Raw genomic sequence first — 20947 nt, 5'->3', positions numbered from 1 at the left:
GTATTTTTTCACTAGGTTGTATTATACGGCTTTAATGTAAGGAAAGTGTAAGTGACGTGCAAGTTCTGAATGGAAAAAAACTAAGAAGCACCTTTATGAATTTTGAATGTAGCTCGTCTTAGCCGAAACTACATTCTCCACATACACAGAACACACTTCAGTGAGCGTCCTTCAAAATAAGAGCACCAGTGTGACCAACCACAGCAGAGTGCCTGGAGGTGGGCCGTGGGTGGAATACATTAAAACGGACTGTTTTCACAGGAACCACAAAATCCAAAGAAATACAGCTGAATAGGTGCAGATTCTGGAGGAACTACAAAGCTTTGTGTGCTGGTTATCATGTGTAGTTGTGCTATAGGAGTCCACACCTCAATACAGAGTGCCGGCAAATGAGCATAATAGGTCCCCTTTAAGTCATGTGAGCTACAGCGCTAATGTGCATCTTTTTGCTCTCAGTTTTGAAGGAAGCAACTAGGCTGTGTCTGCAACATGATAGAATTAAAATCTTTAACTCACCTGGTCCACCCAGCTCCATATACTGCCTGGACTCAAACCAGGGTGCACAGAGAGAGAGAGAGAGAGTAAAGAGAGAGCGTGATTCATCAAGCTAAAAGCTACAGCTGTAAACCCCTGCTGGGTAGACCAGCCTATGCTGGGTAGACCAGTTACCAGCACAGGCCAGCATATGTTGTTTTCGTGCTGGTCTATGCTGGTCAGGAAGGCACGGTTTAGCATGACTCTTAAGGTGTGAGGTGTTTACCAATGTACTTTTGTTGGTCTTTTCATTTTTACATTGTGCCGCTAGGCCTCACTTTGGACACCTTTGGCATATGCTTTATGATGTGATTTATCGAATAATATATATGTTCAGGTTGGCATATTGGTCTCTGTTGGGTTTCTTTTGCGGCATCTCTGTGTGGAGCTTGCAGGCTTGTGCACGTGGTTCTATAGCAGCAAGAATGGAGTGAGTGAACCCTTCTCTTTGTCTAAGTGAGGCGAGGTGGGGCTGCAAGCAAGCGAGCACACAGTAGCAATCGCTAGCTGTGTGTGTCATGTGCTACACTATATCATTTCTTCGACTTTGACTTTCTTCATGTATGTTGTGTAAAAAAACACCATCTGATGTCAATTCGGATGTCAAAGCTTGTTGTCCTGGGTTCTGTGATTGGCTGGACCCGGACTGGTCTGACTACTACGCCTCTCACCCAGAGTTGACTAGGATCGGCTCCAGTTCACACATGCTATATCAAAAATCATTAAAGATAGCTCAGCAACCAGCCAAAATTGGTCCCCTTTGCGCACTTTGGACACCCCCGTCCTAATAAGTAGATACGCCTTAGAGATCAGCATTAATGTTAACGACTTGCTGTGTCACCAAAAACGATGTTGTCATCTAAAGTGAATAACAAAATCACAAATAGGCATCATAGTGACTCTGTGGCCTTTTATTCTTTCAGTGTCTGCAAGGAGGATTTCCCCGACAACGAACAGGAAAAGGAGAAAGAGAACACAGAGCGAGTGAATGACGACACAGAAATGGTAAGCTTGTGGTAAGCATTTATTTGACAGTGACAGACATTTTTTTTTATATGTCTCCATCAGTCTGACATTGAAAGACTCAATATTCCTCACCATCTTGTAGGAGGCACAAGAGGCTAGTGACCATGAAGAAGAAGATGATGAGGAGGATGATGAGGACATGGAGGTCGAGGAGAGCTCCGACGACTCAGACTCTGAGTCAGACGAGAAAGGTGTGGAGTGTGGTCACTTCAAATACATTCATAAAACACAATTCTATTCTTGTGGCCGAAAAGTCAGTTCTTGCATGTCCCACAGAGGACTTCCAGGCCGACTTGGCCAACATCACCTGCGAGATCGCCATCAAGCAGAAGTTGATTGACGAGCTGGAGAACAGCCAGCGACGCCTGCACACACTCAAGCAGCAATACGAGCAGAAGCTGATGATGCTGCAGTGCAAGATCAGGGACACGCAGCTGGAGAGGGACCGGGTCCTCCATAACATGAGTAAGAGCATTCACACTGAAGCTCCTCGTCCATGTGAAGAACTGAACAGATATGAATGTCTTATCTTCTTCAGGTTCGGTGGAGACTGGCTCGGATGACAAGGCTCGTAAAATCAAAATGGAGTACGAGAAGAAGCTGAGCCTCATGAACAAGGAGCTCCAGAAGCTCCAGTCGGCCCAGAAGGAGCATGCACGCCTTCTGAAGAACCAATCACAGTACGAGAAGCAGCTCCGGAAGCTTCAGTCGGATGTGACTGAAATGAAGAAGACCAAGGCACACTATTAAAATGTTTTGTAGGAGGTCATGTCTTCTATATGATGTCCTAACAGTTAGCTATTGTCCATGTTGTTTTCAGGTTCGCCTCATGAAGCAGATGAAAGAGCAGCAGGAGAAGAACAGGATGAACGAGTCCCGGAGAAACCGAGAGATTGCTACCTTGAAGAAAGACCAGCGCAAACAAGAGGTCAGTGAACAAGAGTTCTTTTCTCAGCAGGTCACTGATGCCTTTCTTGCTCTTTTTGGTCAGCACCAATTGAAGCTGCTGGAGGCACAGAAAAGGCAACAGGAGCTCATCCTCAAGAGGAAAACTGAGGAGGTGAGTTCTGCCCGTAGGCTGGAGATACCTTCCTTTCTGCATTCTACATTGCGTGCCGTGTCCATAGATCCTGTGTATGTGTGTGTGCACATGTGCATGTGCTTGATGTCAGGTGACAGCACTAAGAAGACAGGTCAGACCCACCTCGGGGAAGGTCATCAGGAAAATCAACCTACCAGATTCTTCCCAGGAGTCGTCTCACCGCCCTCCCTCCGGACGCTTGTACTCTGGTCACACTGCTCCCAACGGCACTCGGTAGGACTCATTTATAGCAGTTCTATATAAACCATATCCTGGCATTACGGAAAGGGGGTGCGCAAATTGAATTGGGAATAACTGGGTAAACATAGGCTTGAGGTGTCGCCCGAAAATTCACACTTACAGGTCCTCCCCGAGACGTACTGGCAGCATTTACTCCACAAGGATGGCTCGCAACAAGTGGCAGTCTCTGGAGCGACGTGTCTCTGACGTCATCATGCAGAGGATGACCATCTCAAACATGGAGAATGATATGAACCGCCTCCTCAAGGTGCCGCATTTGTCTCTCTTGTGTGTCTTAATGTAACTTAAGCAAGTAGGTTCCATTACTTTATCGCATTATTATTTATTCTTGGATTGAACTAGCAAGGGAAGAATGGAATCAGAGCAGGTGCTTACGGATTATTTATGTAACCTCACCTTTTATTAGCAAAGGGAGGAGCTGACCAAGCGTAAGGAAAAGGTTGTCAAGAAACGGGACCGTCTGGTCAAAGAGGGGTCTGACACAGAGAAGGCGGCGCTTCCCCTGAACGAGGAGGTGGACACCCTGACCGCCAACATCGACTACATCAATGACAGCATCGCAGACTGTCAGGCCAACATCATGCAGATGGAGGAGACCAAGGTGAAGTTGTGATGTTGTTTTTATACTTGGATGCTCCTGGAGGCTTCTCGTGGTGCTCACAGAAGTTTTTGGTTGTTCTCCAGGAGGAGGGCGACACAGTGGACGCCTCTGCTGTGATTGGTTCGTGTACCCTAGTGGAGGCTCGATTCCTGCTGGATCACTTCATGTCCATGGCTATAAACAAGGTTTGAATGCATGTATTAAAGCTTCCAAATGGTTTTGCAATGTTTGGAAACCAGGTAGCCTTTTTTCTACCATTTTTTGAAATACCGTTTTTTACCTCAAAAGACTGCCAATAATGGACACGCACATGCATGATACTGCCACCATTGTTACCTGCAGTACTGGAGAGGATATACCTATGATCAAAATTTTAAGACCAATTGGAAAAATTGCAAAAAATTGACATTTTGCACTGTACATACAGTATGTAGAGCTTAAAAATGCAAAAAAGAAGAAATAGTAGTGAGACAAATGAAATTTGACTAAGCAAAAGAGCATGAAAGTGAACAAAGTTTGAAGACCTTTGGAGGACCTTTTAAGGATCTTTGCAGATGTTTAAATGAAGAAATTGAATAGTTAAGTTAAATAGTTAAGTTAAGATACTATGCCTTTATTTGTCACACAAGGGGAAATTTCAGGTTTATAGTAGCAAAAGTACAAGAGCACACAAAAAGTGTAGTGCAGAAATGCAATGCAAAAGAGGTTCAAATCTCGAAGGGTTGGCAGCTAGGGTGTTGGCCAACTCCTTCAATTGATAACTTAGCTAGCAAAAAAAACACCATCTTGTGCATGTACAGATAGGTGCAAATGTTATACTTCCAGCTACTGGTAACACCTTTATTAACACTTACCATTACAGACATATATATATATATATATGCTGTACATGCTGCACTTCATTATTATTTAGAAATTATTACTGAATAACAGTGAATGAGTTGGGTCTTCTGCAGAAAAGGCAGGAAAATGTGCAAGTAAATACTATAATTAGACATAGACTTTCTTTATTGTCATTGCACAATAACACAACAGTGAAATTGCCAACGAAATGTCTTTGCCTGGCTCCCGTGTAATAATGAGTAATAAATAATAATGTGGAGAATAAATAGATTACATCAAATATGAACAATGTACAGCGTAAACGGTAATGTGTACAAATAATTTAGAATAAATAACAATAATTTAAAGTTTTGGTTGTGCGTGTGGGCAGGTAGAGGGGCTTATTTGGCATTGAGCAGTCTGATGGCCAGGGGGAAGTAGCTGTCTCTAAACCTGGTTGTTCTACAGCAGATGCTGCAGAGCCTTCTCCACCGACAGTCCATGCTGGGGGTTTGTGGGGTCAGAGTAGATCCGACGGGCTCTTGATACGCAGCGGGTGTATTTTGAGGGGAAATACAGTATGTACAGTCAATATGTGGGAGAATAGGCAAATAGGCAGGGGATCTACTGTATCTACTGTATAAGGACGGGATCCCCTCCTTATTCCTTCACCATCAAAGCTAGTATATAGTCTGTTTGTTTTTTGCCGTTTACAACATGTTTCTTATTGCTTTTCAGCAGAAGGAATGACTACCCAGGCATCATGTAGCTCATTCGCTAGCTTGCCATGTGCTGGATCTTTGTACCAAACAGCTTTGGTGTGTTTAGGGTCTCCAGGCGGCCCAGAAGGAGTCTCAGGTGAAGGTGATGGAGGGCAGGCTGAAGCAGACGGAGATCACCAGTGCCACACAGAACCAGCTACTCTTTCACATGCTGAAGGAGAAGGCAGAGTTCAACCCAGAGCTGGATGCCCTGCTCGGCAACGCTCTCCAAGGTAGACACCAGCTTTTTAGAAGACTTTTAGAAAGTGACGCACCTCCTGAAGTGTTCTCATTATTTTGGTGTTTATTGGATTATTTTTGGGAAGTGTGGTTTTGATTAGTGCATTGCCTTTGTTTTGTCTGTTCCCCCACGGTTTCCTTTTGTGTGGTGTTCTTGCAGAGCTAGGTAATGCCTCAGCTGGTAAGTCTTCCACGTGTGCCACATGAAGGAAAGCATGCACTTATGAGACTAACGTGACTTGAACAGGTGCATGAGGTGCAGCCAGACTTCTCTCCATTACTCCGCTGATCCTGCTCCCACCCCCCCAGCTCATCACCTGCTGCGGCCTCCATGCTTTAGCACCTTGCTAACCCCCCCCCCCCCCCCCCCCCCCCTCACAGGACCCATATGTAGATCATGTGACCATCCCTGTAGGTCAGGTGACCCCTCCAGGAGCCAAAAACTAATGAGACCGTTGACACTTTAACCTCTCTTTCTTTCTCTGACCCCCACTGGAGTTCCTGTTGAAGCAGCATGGCGCTGTGCTGATGTCGCCTTCATCTGCCTCCCTCCTTCACTTTGCCTAAATTCATTCTTTCTACAAGAAGCTACCCTCTTTTCAAAATAAAATGTTGACCTTCCTCCTTTTCACAGAAAACGGTGATGACAGCAGCAGCGACGAGTCAACCGCCAGCCCCTCTGTGGATGGAAAGTAGGTTCAAGTCGTTTTATGTTGCACTTTTACTCTTTGTTCTCATTTTTACGTTGCATTCATTGTGAATATATTTAAATGCATAAATAATTCAACTGATGTTCCTTTCAGCGCTGTGCCATCAGATGTCATGAAGATCTGTGGCGACACCAAGTCCAGGAGCAAGGTATTGTCTTTATTTTACTTCCACATTTACTTAATCTGCTGTAATTAATAGGGCAGCACGCCACATTCTGTTTACTTGTAACAAAATAAGGGTGTCATAAAAACAGCTTAGTATATATAATACAGTAGAGGTCTACACGGAGCGGCTGGCCCCACGGCTGGCCGGACTCCTCGACTAACGGGGCAGGGCGGGCTGAAGAAATCTCAACATGGCCACGGCTATGGGAAACTAATATAAAAAATATTGATAGCCTTAGTTTCTTGAAAGGTCACCTATATTGTCCATAATCCTTCCTTATATCATCTTTTTCACACAATTTATACTATCTTGAGCTGAAAAGAGGTAATTTAATTTTTGCGCTTGTTCGGCCGGCTGATGGCTGGCCGCTCAAATCTCACCACGGCTGTGGATGGCTGTGGCTGTCGTGCCACAGCCAAGGAAAAGCACAGCCGTGTAGACCTCTATAATACAGCATACATACATACACACATACACACAACATAATACAGCACGTTTATGGGAATGTTTCCCTCGGTGGTGAAGATGGCTTCAGGTGTTGTGCAATTTCCAAACTGGCGATTTTGTGGCGTTGAAGGACAGGAGGACTTTTTTGTCTCTAAATGCCTTCTCTCGCCGATGCTGTCTGATGTTATCGGACTGCACTCGGAACTAGTAACAACCTTAATTTGGGCCAAGGATGATCCCGTGTCTTGAAGGACAGCCAATCTGATCCCGCAGCTCAGGGATGGTGACATTTTTCAGATCTACCACTTATTTCTTCCATAACTCAGGATCTTTGACAAAGTTTCAAATGACCGTCTTAATGCATCCAACCTCAGCAGCAAGGGTACGCTGTGAATGACCTTGTTCATTTAAAAGGTGAAATAAGTCATATAATTAACTAGAAATTAGATATTCCGTACAACATATATTGTAGCAATTGCCAGGTTCCATGCAAATATCCCCCCTATTTCCTGTGAGATGCATAGTAATGGCATCAGAGCATTAGAATGGATGATTAGTACTTTCAGGTAATGCCAAAATGTCCTCTCATTGTTGAATAATATTTAGCTCTTTCTGACCAAGCTTCTCATTTTGCTGAAATAATCTTCCTTCCAATCATCCATCACTTCTATGTTTTTAAATTTGGTCGCATCCACAGGCTCGCAGGAGGACCACCACTCAGATGGAGCTCCTGTACGCCAACAGTGACTCCGCCACTGACTGTCACATGGGCGACTTTTCCAGCCCCATGTTGCCATTGGCAGAGACACCAGACGGCAGCGGAGATTTTGACAATTTGGGTTCATCCGTCAGAGACTTTACGGCGCTCTCGCCTGGATTCTCTTCTAAAATGGGCAGCGTGTAAGTCAGTGTTTTTCATTTACTGCATGTCATTGTGTCCCTCATTTTTATTTTAATGTCACACTATCCCCAAACTCCAAATGAGCTCCTAGAGGATGTTTGGGGAAGTTGTACATGAACCTGCATGTCCCTCATCATTTCACCTTCTTTGTGTTGTTTTATTGTTTATTTTTCTCCTTAAAACATCTCCATCAAACGCAACAATCAGTTCGGTCTCCAGAGTGCCGTCGACCATGGAAAAGAGGGCGCCGGAGCCTTCGCCACTCTCTCGCAGGAAGACCTATGACAAGGCCCAAGCGGCGTGCGACAGGGCAAAGTTCAAGCAGATTAAACAGTAAGAGCTTGTTGACCATGCAGATTGGCTAACGTCACCGATACACGCCTTTCCCAAGAAAAAGGCAACTCATTCCTCAACTTCTAACTTCAACATTGACTTTTAATTATTTCTTCACCTTAAATTTCTCATTAACTCGCTGCATAAACGACTACTGAATTAAGTTAAACCCAAACATGATCATCAACTCTGCAGAGGACAAGTCTCCATTTTGTTGCATTTCACTGGTTTCAGTTTCAAGTTGAATCTATACCGGGCAGATAAATATATAGATATTATCAGTTTCTCAATAATATTTCAAATAAGTGCCCAGTGGGGCATGACAGAAAATAACTGAGACGTGTCCTCCTCAGTTTCGCCTCCTCTGTCATTCGACTTTTCTCTAATAATATATAACATAATTATTCTCTTGCCGTGTATTTTGGGTGCAGGTCTCTGTGTCTTAACTCTTCCAACGGTGACTTTCTGCTTGGCTCAACCAATAGATAAATACATAACAAATTGTAGGGATTATGATAAGTAAAACCAAGAGCACTGGGTGTTTTGTATAGTATGTGGGGAAAGTTAGAGCAATTCCAAAACCCGTAACTGAGGCCTGGAATAGGTGCAGATTCTGGATGATCTAGAGAGCTTTCTGGGCAGGTTATTGTATGTAGCTGCTCCATAGGAGTCCACATCTCAATACAATGAAAATGAGCAGCGCTTCCGGCATGCATGGTGAGAACACAACACACAGATGCCCAAGCGGAGAATCGAACCCAAGTCCTACCGATCTCCCAAGTTGCCAACTGACTGACTGGCCCTAGACTGAAAAGAATTCTTCAAGTCAAAAATATGGCACACTCACTGGTGGATGGAGGGAGTGAGGAGGTGTCAACTGAAGGTTTTAGTTTTGGTTATTTTGTCTTCTTGTGCTCAGTGATCACTTTTCTTTGAACATTTTTTGTCCACCTTGTTCCTAATTTTCTGACCTTTCCATAGAGCTGCATGACTTTAGTTGGATGTAAAAAACGTTGAGATACCCCAAACCAGTCATTGTTCATTTAAGCATGTTTTATTCTGAAAGGGGCGTCATTAACCCAGTGCCGGCCACCAAGAGCAGCCGCTCGGCATCTCTGCAGTGCGTCCACGTGGCTGAAGGACACAGCAAGGCTGTCCTGTGTGTCGACTGCACTGACGACCTCCTTTTCACCGGATCCAAAGGTCATTACCGCACTTTCACATGGAGTCTTAACATTCGGATCAGTGCTTGATCGTGTATATGCTTGACCCCTCCAGACCGCACCTGCAAGGTGTGGAACCTGGTGACGGGTCAGGAGATAATGTCGCTGGCCGGCCACCCCAACAACGTGGTGTCTGTGCGCTACAGCTCCAGTCTGGTCTTCACTGTCTCCACCTCCTACGTCAAAGTCTGGGACATCCGAGACTCGGCCAAGTGCATCCGAACGCTCTGGTGGGCCAAAGGGAACTTGTTGTAACCAAATAAAACCACACCTGTGGACAGACTGGGGGGATTTTTATACGGACAGTGATTTATGGTGCCCCCTTGTGTTTGCAGCTCTTCGGGTCAGGTTCACGTTGGAGACGTCTGCTTGTCCACCACCAGCCGGACCGTCACCATCTCGGCAGGAGAGAACCAGATCAACCAGGTCGCTCTAAACCCCAATGGCTCCGTCCTGTACGCCGCGGCAGGAAACTCTGTCAGGGTCTGGGATCTCCGAAGGTGAGCACAGATCCCTCTGATAATAAATATTCATTCATTCATTAATTTTCTACTGCTTTTTCCTCACGTGGGTCGTGGGGGGTGCTGGAGCCTATCCCAGCTGTTGGGCAAGAGGCGGGGTACACCCTGGACTGGTGGCCAGTCAATCACAGGGCACATATAGACAAACAACCATTCACACTCACATTCATACCTATGGACAATTTATTGGAGTCACCAATTAACCTAGCATGTTTTTGGAATGTGGGAGGAAACCGGAGTACCCGGAGAAAACCCACGCATGCATGGGGAGAACATGCAAACTCCACACAGAGATGGCCGAGGGTGGAATTGAACCCTGGTCTCCTAGCTGTGAGGTCTGAGCGCTTACCACTCGACCGCCGTGCCACCCTGATAATAAATAATGAAATGATATTGGATCCTTTTGAGAAAGATCAATTTGTTGTTCCTCTTTTGTTCAGGTTTGCATCCACTGGGAAGCTGACTGGTCACCAGGGTCCTGTTATGTGTTTGACTGTGGATCAGTCAGGGAACAACCAAGACCTGGTCATCACCGGCTCCAAAGACCATTATGTCAAGGTGTGCCATATTTCCTTGGTTCATTGAGTTTGTGTGTGCGTGCTTAGTATTACTATAAATTGTGTGTGCGTGCAGCTCTTTGATGTGTCCGATGGCTTGCTGGGAAGCATCAGCCCAACACACAACTTTGAACCCCCGCACTACGACGGTATAGAGTCACTGGTTGTCCAGGGGGACATCTTCTTCAGTGGCTCTCGGGACAATGGCATCAAGAAGTGGGACCTGGACCGCAAAGACCTGCTACAGGTGCTCCATATATAATGAGTCTAGGATGCATCGGACATGTTTTGGTGGGAGGGGGCAATGCCTAAAGATGTTATTACTTCATGTAAAATCCTGGATAATAGCACTGAAACAGGTAAAAGAAATTAGAGATAATATAGACATGTTTCATTAATGTAATAATGAAATAATTCAATTTATTAACAAAAATCATTCAAATATAGGTCAGTGTTAAGTCTATGTCTCAATTTCTCCTTTCTGTTTTAATACAATACACATACTATAACGAAAAGAATCTCTATTGTACTGTTACGGTGTTCTTGTTTTATGTACACGCACTTAAAAAAAAAAAGTACTTTAACTTTCATCCCCCCTATCAGCAAGTCCCAAACGCCCACCGTGACTGGGTGTGCGCCTTGGGATTGGTACCTGGTGCGCCGGCCCTCCTAAGCGGCTGTAGAGGCGGGGTGCTCAAACTGTGGCACACGGACACTCTGGCCGCATTGGGCGAGCTCAAAGGTCACGACAGTCCCATCAACGGCATCGCCACCAACAGCGGACACCTATTCACCGCTTCTGAGTGAGTCCCAACACACACACGCTACATTGTCCCTGTAGGAGACGTCGCCACATGACATTCATTCATTCATTCGTTCATTTTGTCTTCGGTCGAGAGACGGGTTACACCCTGGACTGGTCGCCAGCCAATCACAGGGCACATATAGACAAACAACCATTCACACTCACATTCATACCTATGGACAATTTGGAGTCACCAATTAACCTAGCATGTTTTTGGAATGTGGGAGGAAACCGGAGTACCCGGAGAAAACCCACGCATGCACCGTGCAGCCGCCACATGACATACATTACCTTATTTCCACCAACTCAGTCAGTCATCAATGTGAAAATGGAAGATGGCAGGGATTGAAGATGGCCCCGAAATTCACAAAAATAATGGTAAAAAAATGATTGCCCATGGGCAGGGACGGAGTGGGATCGTTACATTAAGCCAATACAGGGCTTAATAAACAAATGGCGTTACATCATTTTGACATTGTACATTGTCTTCCAGTGACCGCACAGTGAAGATCTGGCGTGCCCGAGGAGGACTGGACGGCACCTTAGAGGCGGCGGACAATGCAGACGAGGTGGCTAGTATTTGAATACGGCGCTTCCTGCTGGTTGACCTTGCTGGAAGAACCCTGCTGCTATATCCTATGATTTGGCGCTGCCCTGCACTTTGACCCCTGGCTTGGCTCAACCCCAGTAATTGACCTTACACTAAACACGCACATCATACAACATCTCATGGTGGTTGTTATTAGCATCTTGCTGATCAGCACGTGATGGGTTGGTAGCTGGTCTAAACAACCCAGGATGTCCTCATGTCTCACGTGTGGCTTCATGTCCTCCTCCTCCTGATTTCAGTCCACATGTCCACAGTGGACATGCCATGAGGAAGGGGTGAGACACTTCCTGGTTGAACCTGATGGGATGTATTTTAGTTTACATGTTCTTCACGTGCTGGAAGTCTAGACTTGATTGTGTTGCGCCCTGCCCACAAGGCACTCCCGCCACGTATTAAGTAACCACCAGTTGTCTCTACTAAGAGCAGCATTTGAGGATGTTACATTCTACATAAGTATTGTTATGGTCCACGCTGCATACACATATTTGTACATTGACGTAGTGACATTGTCTGTATGCCATACATGTACATGGACATGTTTCTTTACATGTGGTCCACCCTGTACACTCATGTTAACCTGGTCTAAACATCATACAGGCATGTAGACATGGTCTGCACTCACTATATTTACTATGTTGACATGCTCTGTGCTCACTTTAGGTAAGTTGATATCATCCATCAAATTGGCAGTACACATATTTTACGTAATGTATAATGACAAGGTCCGTGCTTGCTTAATTAGGGTGGCACAGTCCACGCGCGTATGTTGCCGTGGTCCCTGTTCATTAAAAATATTTTGAAAATGTACCACACTCGCTCTATGTACTTTGACACGTTCTGTGCTCACTTGATGTAAATCGTTGTAGTCACTGTCACATTGTCAGTACACCTATTTTATGCTCAGATATGTAGACAATTATGACAACACAATACAATACAAATGTCGACATGGTCCTCACTTACCACACTTGCAGTGGCACCATATGCGCTCACATGTATATTGATGTGATCTATACTGACTACATATGTACGGCACGGTCCAGTCAATACATGTATGACTACAGTGTCCGTGCCCGTTTTATGTATGTTGACCGGGTCCGCGCTCACATGGACACATGCTTATGTTATGTGTGTCCATTTTTGCGATATACACAATCCTTGCAGTGGCAATGGTCCACACTCACTCACTTGTGTGTTGGTGTCTCCTCACATCAATTAGAGGGCTTGTCTTGGTGCACTGCAGGGGATGTCCACTGGTTGCCGTAGCAATGTACTATGTATGTACAGTGTATTTATGTCACAGACCTTTTAAGTGAGGAAAAGCCTTCAGACTCTGATTGTCACATGTTCGCTTCAGTAACACTTGTCAGGATGATGATGTCATGGTGTATTATGACATATAACTGAATGTTCCTCACATCCTGTGGGACCACCAGTTTGAACGTAGGAGGAAGCCATGTGGGACTTCCTCCACTGAAGCCAAGGACTGTATTTAATGAATTCATGCTTAGACTTTAGTTTTCGTTTGGTCCGCTGTCTCCCCCTCCCCATGCCCCTCATTTGCAACTATAGAAGCCATGTTCCAAATGGCCGTTTGTGTAGACATTCAAATGTCAGATGATGCCTGCTGAGAATAAACGCCATCTGTCAAAAACAAACATCTCCCTCAGGCTTTCTTTACACAGTTTTGTCGTTTAAATGTTCTTTTAGGCACTTTAGAAATGCTAACAAGGTCACTTTGCAACCTTTTCCTATTTTGTGTCCCAAACAGGAGGAAAACTGACCTTTTATACGCCATACTTGGACATCGTCTTTAATTTGCAACCTGACATCTGCTGTTGGTTTTGTGATCCCACCAAACATATTCATTGTTGTCCCCCCAGGTAATAATCTCCTTTTATGAATTTTGGCTACAAAGAAGGCTGGATGTGTCTATGAAATGTGAGCTACCACTTGTGTCCTCCAGATGGCAGAAGTGTCATAAAGGTTGGCCAATCTTTACCAATAGTACTCACAACTCTGATAAATAGGTAGAACAAAGTTATTTAAAACAAAGTTCTTCTCACTTGAGTGTACCAAGTAAAATGTAAAGTTCTGTTTACTAGTTCTTTTTCAATTATCTCTGTTTGCATGTTTTTTAAGTAAGATTAACTCATTAATTTTACTGTGTACTTTTATTAAAAGCCTGATTGGAGCTTTGTTGATGTTCAAAGCCACGCCCAGCATGAACACCTGACTTTTTGTGTGTTTTTCCTGCAGTAAAGACAATGAAAGCTCTTCTGCTGTGTTGTTGGATGCTCAATATCACCCCCCCCCCTTCCTGACCGCACCTTTCATGCTTACTAATCCTCATTTAAAAACAGCGCGGGCAGCCCTTTTCAACGTTGCAGATGCGTGCACATTTTGCAAGTCTGCTCATTGGCCCTCAGAGGCAGAAGAAATGAAGCTGCTTCAGCACAACTTCTCATGAGGAAAGACCCTTTGAACACAGCAAAAAAAAAACACCAAAAGGCCATCAGTGTCAAGGAGCAATCTCTTCTGAATGGAATGTCTGAGTAAAAGTTGCACGTATTTGCACTTTTAAGTCATTTCTGTGTTTTTTTTTCTCCATGCAATGGAACCTGGAAAGTCTTAATAGCCCTACAAGGAATTCACAATTGTACCAACATGTTTAGAAAGACAAGGAGGGTCAGACAGACAACCAGCATGAGTAACAGTCGACTATGTCAACTTAGTTAACAGTTGACATAGTCTGTGACTTATGCTCTATGACTGTTGACATGGTGCAGTGAAACCAATAGTGTCTATTTCATAGTTACTATACATGTTTCCTGACATGGGCTGATACCATAATGACCGGAGCACCCCGAATATGCTATAAATTTGTAACTGCATATGCACTGCCATTGTGTTCTGCATCATTGTGGTGCATTAGACTGATCTATCAGTGCTCTGTTGTATTCACTCCTGCTACCAGGAGAGGGTATTGTATATGTTGAAGATGTGTGCAGCTTTGTCTGTGTGTTTACCTGCCTGTATAAACATTAGACGAAGCAAAACAGTGAATCTTTGGTTTAAGGAGTTGGATGACAAGGAGGACAACGGCAGGAGGGATATGTTTTAACAAAGATACAAAAACGCTACAGCTGAAAATGCCCCGAGACCAAGCACGGTCAGACCAGTGAATGTGGTGAGTCACTTAATAACTTACTGTGTCCAATCTAGTAGATTGATCATTAACATTCAAATGAAATTTTAAATTTGAGAGTGATTCAAATGTGAGAAAATGTTATGCCTGTCTAAGAAAAATGTACTAAGTGTATTGTGAGGGGATTTACAGCCTTAAAACATATATGATGATTATAAACAAAGTTGGCCCCTTGGGGGATTTCACTTATTGTGGACTATTTTGGGAACCTATCCACTGTGATTAACAAGGGAACACTATATACATATATTAATTTAGTCTGTGATTACTTTTGTCTCGCAACTGGCCACAGGATCTACCGAGAGGAGCTGGACAAAGTGGCCGGGGAGAGGAAAGTCTGACCTTACCTGCTGAGGCTTTATTCTTTTTCCACTTTTCTGATCTATAAATGTAGTTAGAATGTTTTATTCCCGTGTTAAACAATGTCAAAGTTTCAGATAATGAGGTTTGCGCATTTGGAAGTGAGCCCTGAAAAAAGTTTGGGATGGCTCAAAACACTTGGTTTCAAAAGGCGTGGTAAAACTGTTCTTTTGTGATGTCACAGAGGAGCGGGCTTCCTTATGGGCGTGGCTTTAGGCGCAATATGCTCTCTGCCCTCCCCCAAGCTCTGCTTCCCCTGCTTTACGAAACAAGCTCAAGCAAAAGTTATTTTTCATCTGAGCATTTCACATGGGACTGTTTTTGTGAACATGAAATATCCGCCCAACTGTTGCTGAAGCCAGATGCAGCAGGCTTTTGCTGGGAAAGGTGCATTCATAATGTGGATCCCCGGAGGTGGAGAGAACCACAGTGCTCACCGATGTCTAGAAAACGGCAGTCCCACAAAAACGTGTAATGACCACATTTCCACTACCAGTGTTGTGCCAAGATGGTCTGTAGTTAGTAAACGCGGCAACCTCACATCCAGCTTCTGAGCTCCACGGCCTCTGACAAAGTGTGTCCGACAATGAGTAGCTCATTGAGCTCATGAGCTACTAGTAGCTCCATGTGTGAACTCAGAGTGGTTACGTAGGTCTGCGTTTATTAAGTGCAGACATATAGTGGAAATGTGGTCATTAACTTTTTTTTGATTGTGGTGGAAAAGGCCATTAGCAAATCGGTAAGCTTGGAATTTGCTAGCATGTATATAAGATGCTACCCAGACAACCCCTTACTTACACAAAATAAACGCAGTGAGGACACTGCTTAGAGGTTGCACTACTGACTCCTCAACATGATAAAGTAATATTGGAAAGGCATCGAACTTTAATAACGGTTTGGCGGATAGACCAGCTTCACTCATGTTCACAAAACAGTCGCATATTATTCTCTTCCTGTTTAAGAATCTGCAACTCCAACCACTTCTGCCTGATCGTTAGGCAACATATTTCCGGGAATCCATTAGCATTTGCTCCATGCTAACACAATAAAATCTTTGACAAACAGCAGAGTGGGAGAGGGCAAGCCTCCAGCTTGTACCCGGGAATGCCCATATAAGGAAGTCTGGCTTACTGTGATGTCACAGTGAGCCGCAAAACAACTCTCTGAAACCGAGCTTTCAGAACTATTCCAAACTTTGTTCAGGGCTGACCTCTAAATGTGCAAATGTTGTTATCTGAAAATATGGCATCGTTTACCACGATAATACAACATTGTAACTACGTTTATACATCAGAAAGGAAAAAGCATAAATAGTCCTCTTTAATGCACTTAACAATCATTTGATTAGCATTTTAAAGGTTTTTTCATACAAGTAGTAGCAGTCTGATGCAGTTTTCTGTTTGTACTTCTTCCAAAGATGCTTTGCCTCATAAAACCATGTGATGGTTTAAAACTAACTCTGATCAAGGCAAGATTCCTCTTCAAATGATTGCCATTAAAGGCACCCTTGATGAAAACTGAGTTTGATCTGATAAGAAAAAGTTGTCATATGACAGCATCAACTTTCTAATCCAGTCAAGCAGCGATTAAATGTTTCATTTTGTGATTATTTCCTTGCAGCATAGCGTGTACTTGTCACCCGGTGGAAGGAGGCAGCAATTAAAAGTGACAAGCCGAGACTTTACACATTTACCTGCCTGCTGACTCTGCATATATTTACACAACCTCGTTGCACAAGAAAACACCCGGTTGGTCCTCCTAAATCTCTCAGCTTCACGCTGGGTGAGTTAATTGGCTTTGTATTGCTCAAGTTGTCATGTGACCACAGTTAGGCTGAATGACTAATACTTCTGGGTATCTTGCTCCACAGATGCACCGCCATATTTGTTGTCTTTAACGAGAAAGTGACATTACCTTTATGCTACACTTATATCTTTGAGACCTAAGTAGCTTATTGCTGCCTCTTGTGGAACAAAGTGGTACTGCAATCAACAAATTGACTCTCTACTTAGAGAAAGTATTATTTTATCTTCATTTCCAAAATCAACTTGAAGAAGTAGCATTGGAGGTACATTTTAGCATGTGTGCTAATCGTCACTAGCACATCTTATCAGAGCTGGCAAACAGCTCGATAGTTCGCCATCCTTGCTCTGAGCACGTCCAAGGTCATCTTCCCAGATGGTCCCATGTTCAAACCATCTGCCACACACTCACAGCTGGACTTTCAAACCACATTGGACGCCTTGTAACAATACACCGGCCACTATAGCTATACGCCTCCATGTTGTTTAGCTTTGTAAGGCACCTGATGTAACCGCCGCAGCTAATTTCTAATAAAAACATGGGCTACTGTTACTGAAGTTACCCACACCAAGCTAAACTCTGAGCCTCCAACGTCACATTCTGTCCGTCCGCCACATAATGTGTAGACGACATTGAGTAATATATGAGTGTAAAGGTGACTATAGGTGTGTTCGGGTCTCGAGAACTCTAATAATGTTAAAAATTGTATTTAGAAGGTTGTAAACAAGTACACAATGGTCTAAATACAAAAATATATCATTTTTAAATATGGAATCCACCATTTCTTTTTCAAGAGGTTCAAGGTTAATGGGTAGAAGAATCACAGCCGCTAGGGGGCGTGATTGGCGTTTGGTAGGAGTAGTTTATTTTAATTACATTTCAAAAGTCTCTGTATTATTTATTATTATTATTATTATCTTTGTGGATATTGTATACCGGATGTGTTGCTGTATGATATATATTGTAATTAAGTTAAACAAACATGAATAGTTTGACTTGATTCGGTGACACAGGTATGAATTATAGTAAGTGATTACTAATGGCGCTTTAAGCCTCAGCCTATTGAAATGTCAAACTCTGGCTGTCTCTCTGTGTGTGTGTGTGTGTGCTATCGTGCACGCCCCTCCTCCCTCACGTGCATGCGCGCGCCAAACCGTGAACTCGTGAGCTTTCTCATCCTCCTCCTCTTCCTCCTCTTCAGACTCGAGCAGGCTTTCCCCGCTTAAAGAGCCTCACGTCACCACTGAGGTGGGCTGCGGACCCTCCTTGGGGACATCAACTCCCGCCCCTCCAATCCCCATAGACAGCCCCCCCTGCAGGATCTCCTCGTCGTCCTGGTCGTCCTCTCACGCCCGCGGCTGCTGCTGCTGCTGTGTCCGGGGCGAGCATGGCGTGTATCGGGGACGCGGACCCCTTCACCGCGGCCATTCCCGCCACCAAAGTTGAACTCACCGTGTCGTGCAGGTGAGTACGCACGCGCATGCTTTGCCTTGTGTACTTGCACAATCTTTGTGATGCACGATGCTGGTTTCTTGCTTTATTGCCTTAAATGCAATGCGAGGCGCGTGCGGGTGTGCTAGTGGGGGCTGCCTGGTGTTGATTTGGCGCCAAATGTCATCATCTGGCAGCTGGCACGTGAGCTGGCGCGCTTGTGGGGCGCCAACATGGAGTCAGTGGTGGAGAGGCTTATTAATGTAACTAATACGTTTATTGGTGTACTTATACTACTATTGGAGGAGTAGTACAAGTACTCCGAGTAGTATACAGTATGTATGTATATGTATATATATATATATATAATCTTAGAAAGAGCATATAATGTTAAATTAAAAGTCAACATGAATGTTTTTGTAAAGGATTAATTTTGAATGTGTACATAATGACTGGGTCCTGAATGGCGCCTTTCATCACCTGCATGCATGATTGTAGAAACATTATTATTATCCAATTATATATGATTACTGATGATCGATTAATTGATTATTCTGACATCACTATGTGTAAGTACTTGACATGTAAACATAGCCATGTTTTTGTCTATTAAGTCCTAGTTTACCCTTTTATTACTAAAAAGTGCCTGCTTAAAGGGGAACTGCACTTCTTTGGAATTTTGCCTATCATTATGTAAAGCATGAACACATATTTACATCCCTTTTCTGTGCATTATAACACGAGAAAACAAGTTAATATGCTTACAATGCTGTCATTGGGACACACCCATTCTGACTATGAAGCCCTCTTAGAAAACCCTCTAACAACATTGCATGGTTTGATATCCATGCTGTGATCATGCATTAACACGTACACTGATGATAACATGTAATAGTTGTAGTATCTTGCCGTATTTTGATGATTTAAAACGCTACCAAAACTTCTTTCAGAAGGCGCACATACTAGTTCCGTCAACAACAGTAACAAATGTATGTACAACGACAACACTTACGATGCCCGCTCTCCTAGGGATGGCTGTGTCTTCCAGCACAAGACGTGTGCTCCTGTCCTTAGGTAATAAATGTTGACGGCAAACCAGCATCTTGTTGAGTCTTTGTGGCGAAATCGAGAGCGAGGTATCCACTCTTCTGTCTGTTGATGAAACAATTAGCGACGTGCCACTAGTCCGCGAGATAATTTTTTTTAATGTTAGTTGCTACAATAATAATATGGCTGTAGCTTGGTTAATATACAAGTCAGTTGTGTAAATGAAACACTGTTGCCGTTTTTCTTTGGTTTGTTTGCTTTTTTTGTGTGGGCTTTAGCATCAAAATAGGTATTTTCCATGACGTCCGTTGCTAGATAGCTTATATTAACTTGTTTTCTCACGCTAGAATGCACAGAAAAGGGAAAGAAATACGTGTTCATGTTTCACATAAGGATTGTGAATAATGGGCAAAATTCCCCAAAAAGTGCAGTTCTCCTTTAAGTCGACATCGCCATACATAGTGTACCGTTTCTGTTGACAAAATGTGTGAACCAAAGGGGTAATTTTTACAAAAAAAATAGTCTTCAGGTAAGATAATATATAAAATATCATATGAAAAGAAGAATCTAAATAATAATATACACAAATGGAGGAATGCCATGTCAACAAACAAGGATCCTTTATTATCAGCCATTGCCTTTATGTCTATAGTCAACGTCTGAAGTAAAAGTGCAAGAAATGGCTAGTTCCGTCATGTCGACATGATTGGCGTTGACGTAATGGACTTTATGTAAAATGACACCCTGTGCTAGAAGATACCCACTGGCTTGCATTGTGGTTGCCTACTGGCATGTCTGTGTAGTTAAATCACAACAATGCTGTTAGTGATTCATTGTTCGCAGATACTGATCTAACAGCAGCCAAACGCAACACAACCATCAGCCATTTCTTTGATCGATTGTTTTCTTGACGCAACAAACCGAAACAAGTCTTCTTCTACTTCTCCATCTTCTCTGTTTTTTTTTACTTCTTTCTTCTCATCCTTCATTTTCTTCTCCTATTTCTTGTCCTTCTGATAATGGTAATGGTTTTATTTCATTTGAACATCATCAGGTTACAATGGAATGCATCACATAATCAATTGACAGTTCCACATGTCCAAAAGGAGTAGGAAGAAGCAATAATTATTGTCCTCCTCCTAGTTTATGTACTTCTTTTTTGTCCTTGTTCTTTTTTTCATCTTCTTCTTTTGCTGTTCTTCTTCTTTTCCTCGTCTATGTTCTTATTTTGTTTCTGTTCTTTTCTTCTCCTTTATGTTTTGTTCTTCCTCTTCTTCTCCTTCTTTTTCTTTCTTTGCTTAGCTCCTTTTTGTCCTCCTCCTTCAATATTGTCCTTTTTTCATCTTCTCCTTTTCGCTTTTATTTTCTTGTCACCCTCTTCTTTGTCGCCTCCTTTTCTGCACTCCCCATCCTTTTTTATCTCCTTGTCCTTGTCCTCCTTCTTCTCTGCCATCTTCTATTTTCACCATATTCATGTTCTTGTCCTCCGTCTCTTTTTC

The 20947-nt window shown here is 43.5% G+C and overlaps 2 protein-coding genes across 5 annotated transcripts in view; both read left to right on the top strand.

Annotated features, from left to right (window-relative positions):
* The window catches only part of kif21a (kinesin family member 21A), a 32785-nt gene extending 19182 nt beyond the window's left edge, over nt 1–13603 (top strand). Inside the window, exons 13-35 of one of the 4 annotated variants that reach the window (XM_058076676.1) lie at nt 1458–1539; nt 1643–1751; nt 1837–2025; nt 2099–2298; nt 2381–2488; nt 2552–2620; nt 2733–2875; nt 3005–3149; nt 3309–3503; nt 3587–3688; nt 5154–5319; nt 5487–5507; nt 5961–6018; nt 6130–6184; nt 7347–7549; nt 7758–7883; nt 8950–9086; nt 9162–9336; nt 9442–9606; nt 10068–10185; nt 10261–10431; nt 10788–10987; nt 11483–13603. In XM_058076676.1, the coding sequence (XP_057932659.1) occupies nt 1458–1539; nt 1643–1751; nt 1837–2025; nt 2099–2298; nt 2381–2488; nt 2552–2620; nt 2733–2875; nt 3005–3149; nt 3309–3503; nt 3587–3688; nt 5154–5319; nt 5487–5507; nt 5961–6018; nt 6130–6184; nt 7347–7549; nt 7758–7883; nt 8950–9086; nt 9162–9336; nt 9442–9606; nt 10068–10185; nt 10261–10431; nt 10788–10987; nt 11483–11573 (3028 nt within the window). In that variant the 3' untranslated portion in view covers nt 11574–13603. The remainder of the gene's footprint in view (nt 1–1457; nt 1540–1642; nt 1752–1836; nt 2026–2098; nt 2299–2380; nt 2489–2551; nt 2621–2732; nt 2876–3004; nt 3150–3308; nt 3504–3586; nt 3689–5153; nt 5320–5486; nt 5508–5960; nt 6019–6129; nt 6185–7346; nt 7550–7757; nt 7884–8949; nt 9087–9161; nt 9337–9441; nt 9607–10067; nt 10186–10260; nt 10432–10787; nt 10988–11482) is intronic. The other 3 variants (XM_058076673.1, XM_058076675.1, XM_058076674.1) reach the window with 3 other exon arrangements.
* A 4553-nt stretch (nt 13604–18156) lies between these two features.
* Nucleotides 18157–20947, top strand: part of LOC131131723 (copine-8-like) — a 66614-nt gene continuing 63823 nt past the window's right edge. The window contains exon 1 of the mRNA XM_058076682.1: nt 18157–18434. Within this exon, the coding sequence (XP_057932665.1) occupies nt 18358–18434 (77 nt within the window). The 5' untranslated portion in view covers nt 18157–18357. The remainder of the gene's footprint in view (nt 18435–20947) is intronic.

Source organism: Doryrhamphus excisus, chromosome 6 (assembly GCF_030265055.1).
Source record: "Doryrhamphus excisus isolate RoL2022-K1 chromosome 6, RoL_Dexc_1.0, whole genome shotgun sequence".
In the NCBI taxonomy this organism is placed as follows: domain Eukaryota; kingdom Metazoa; phylum Chordata; class Actinopteri; order Syngnathiformes; family Syngnathidae; genus Doryrhamphus; species Doryrhamphus excisus.
This window is presented reverse-complemented; position numbering and strand designations above follow the sequence as displayed.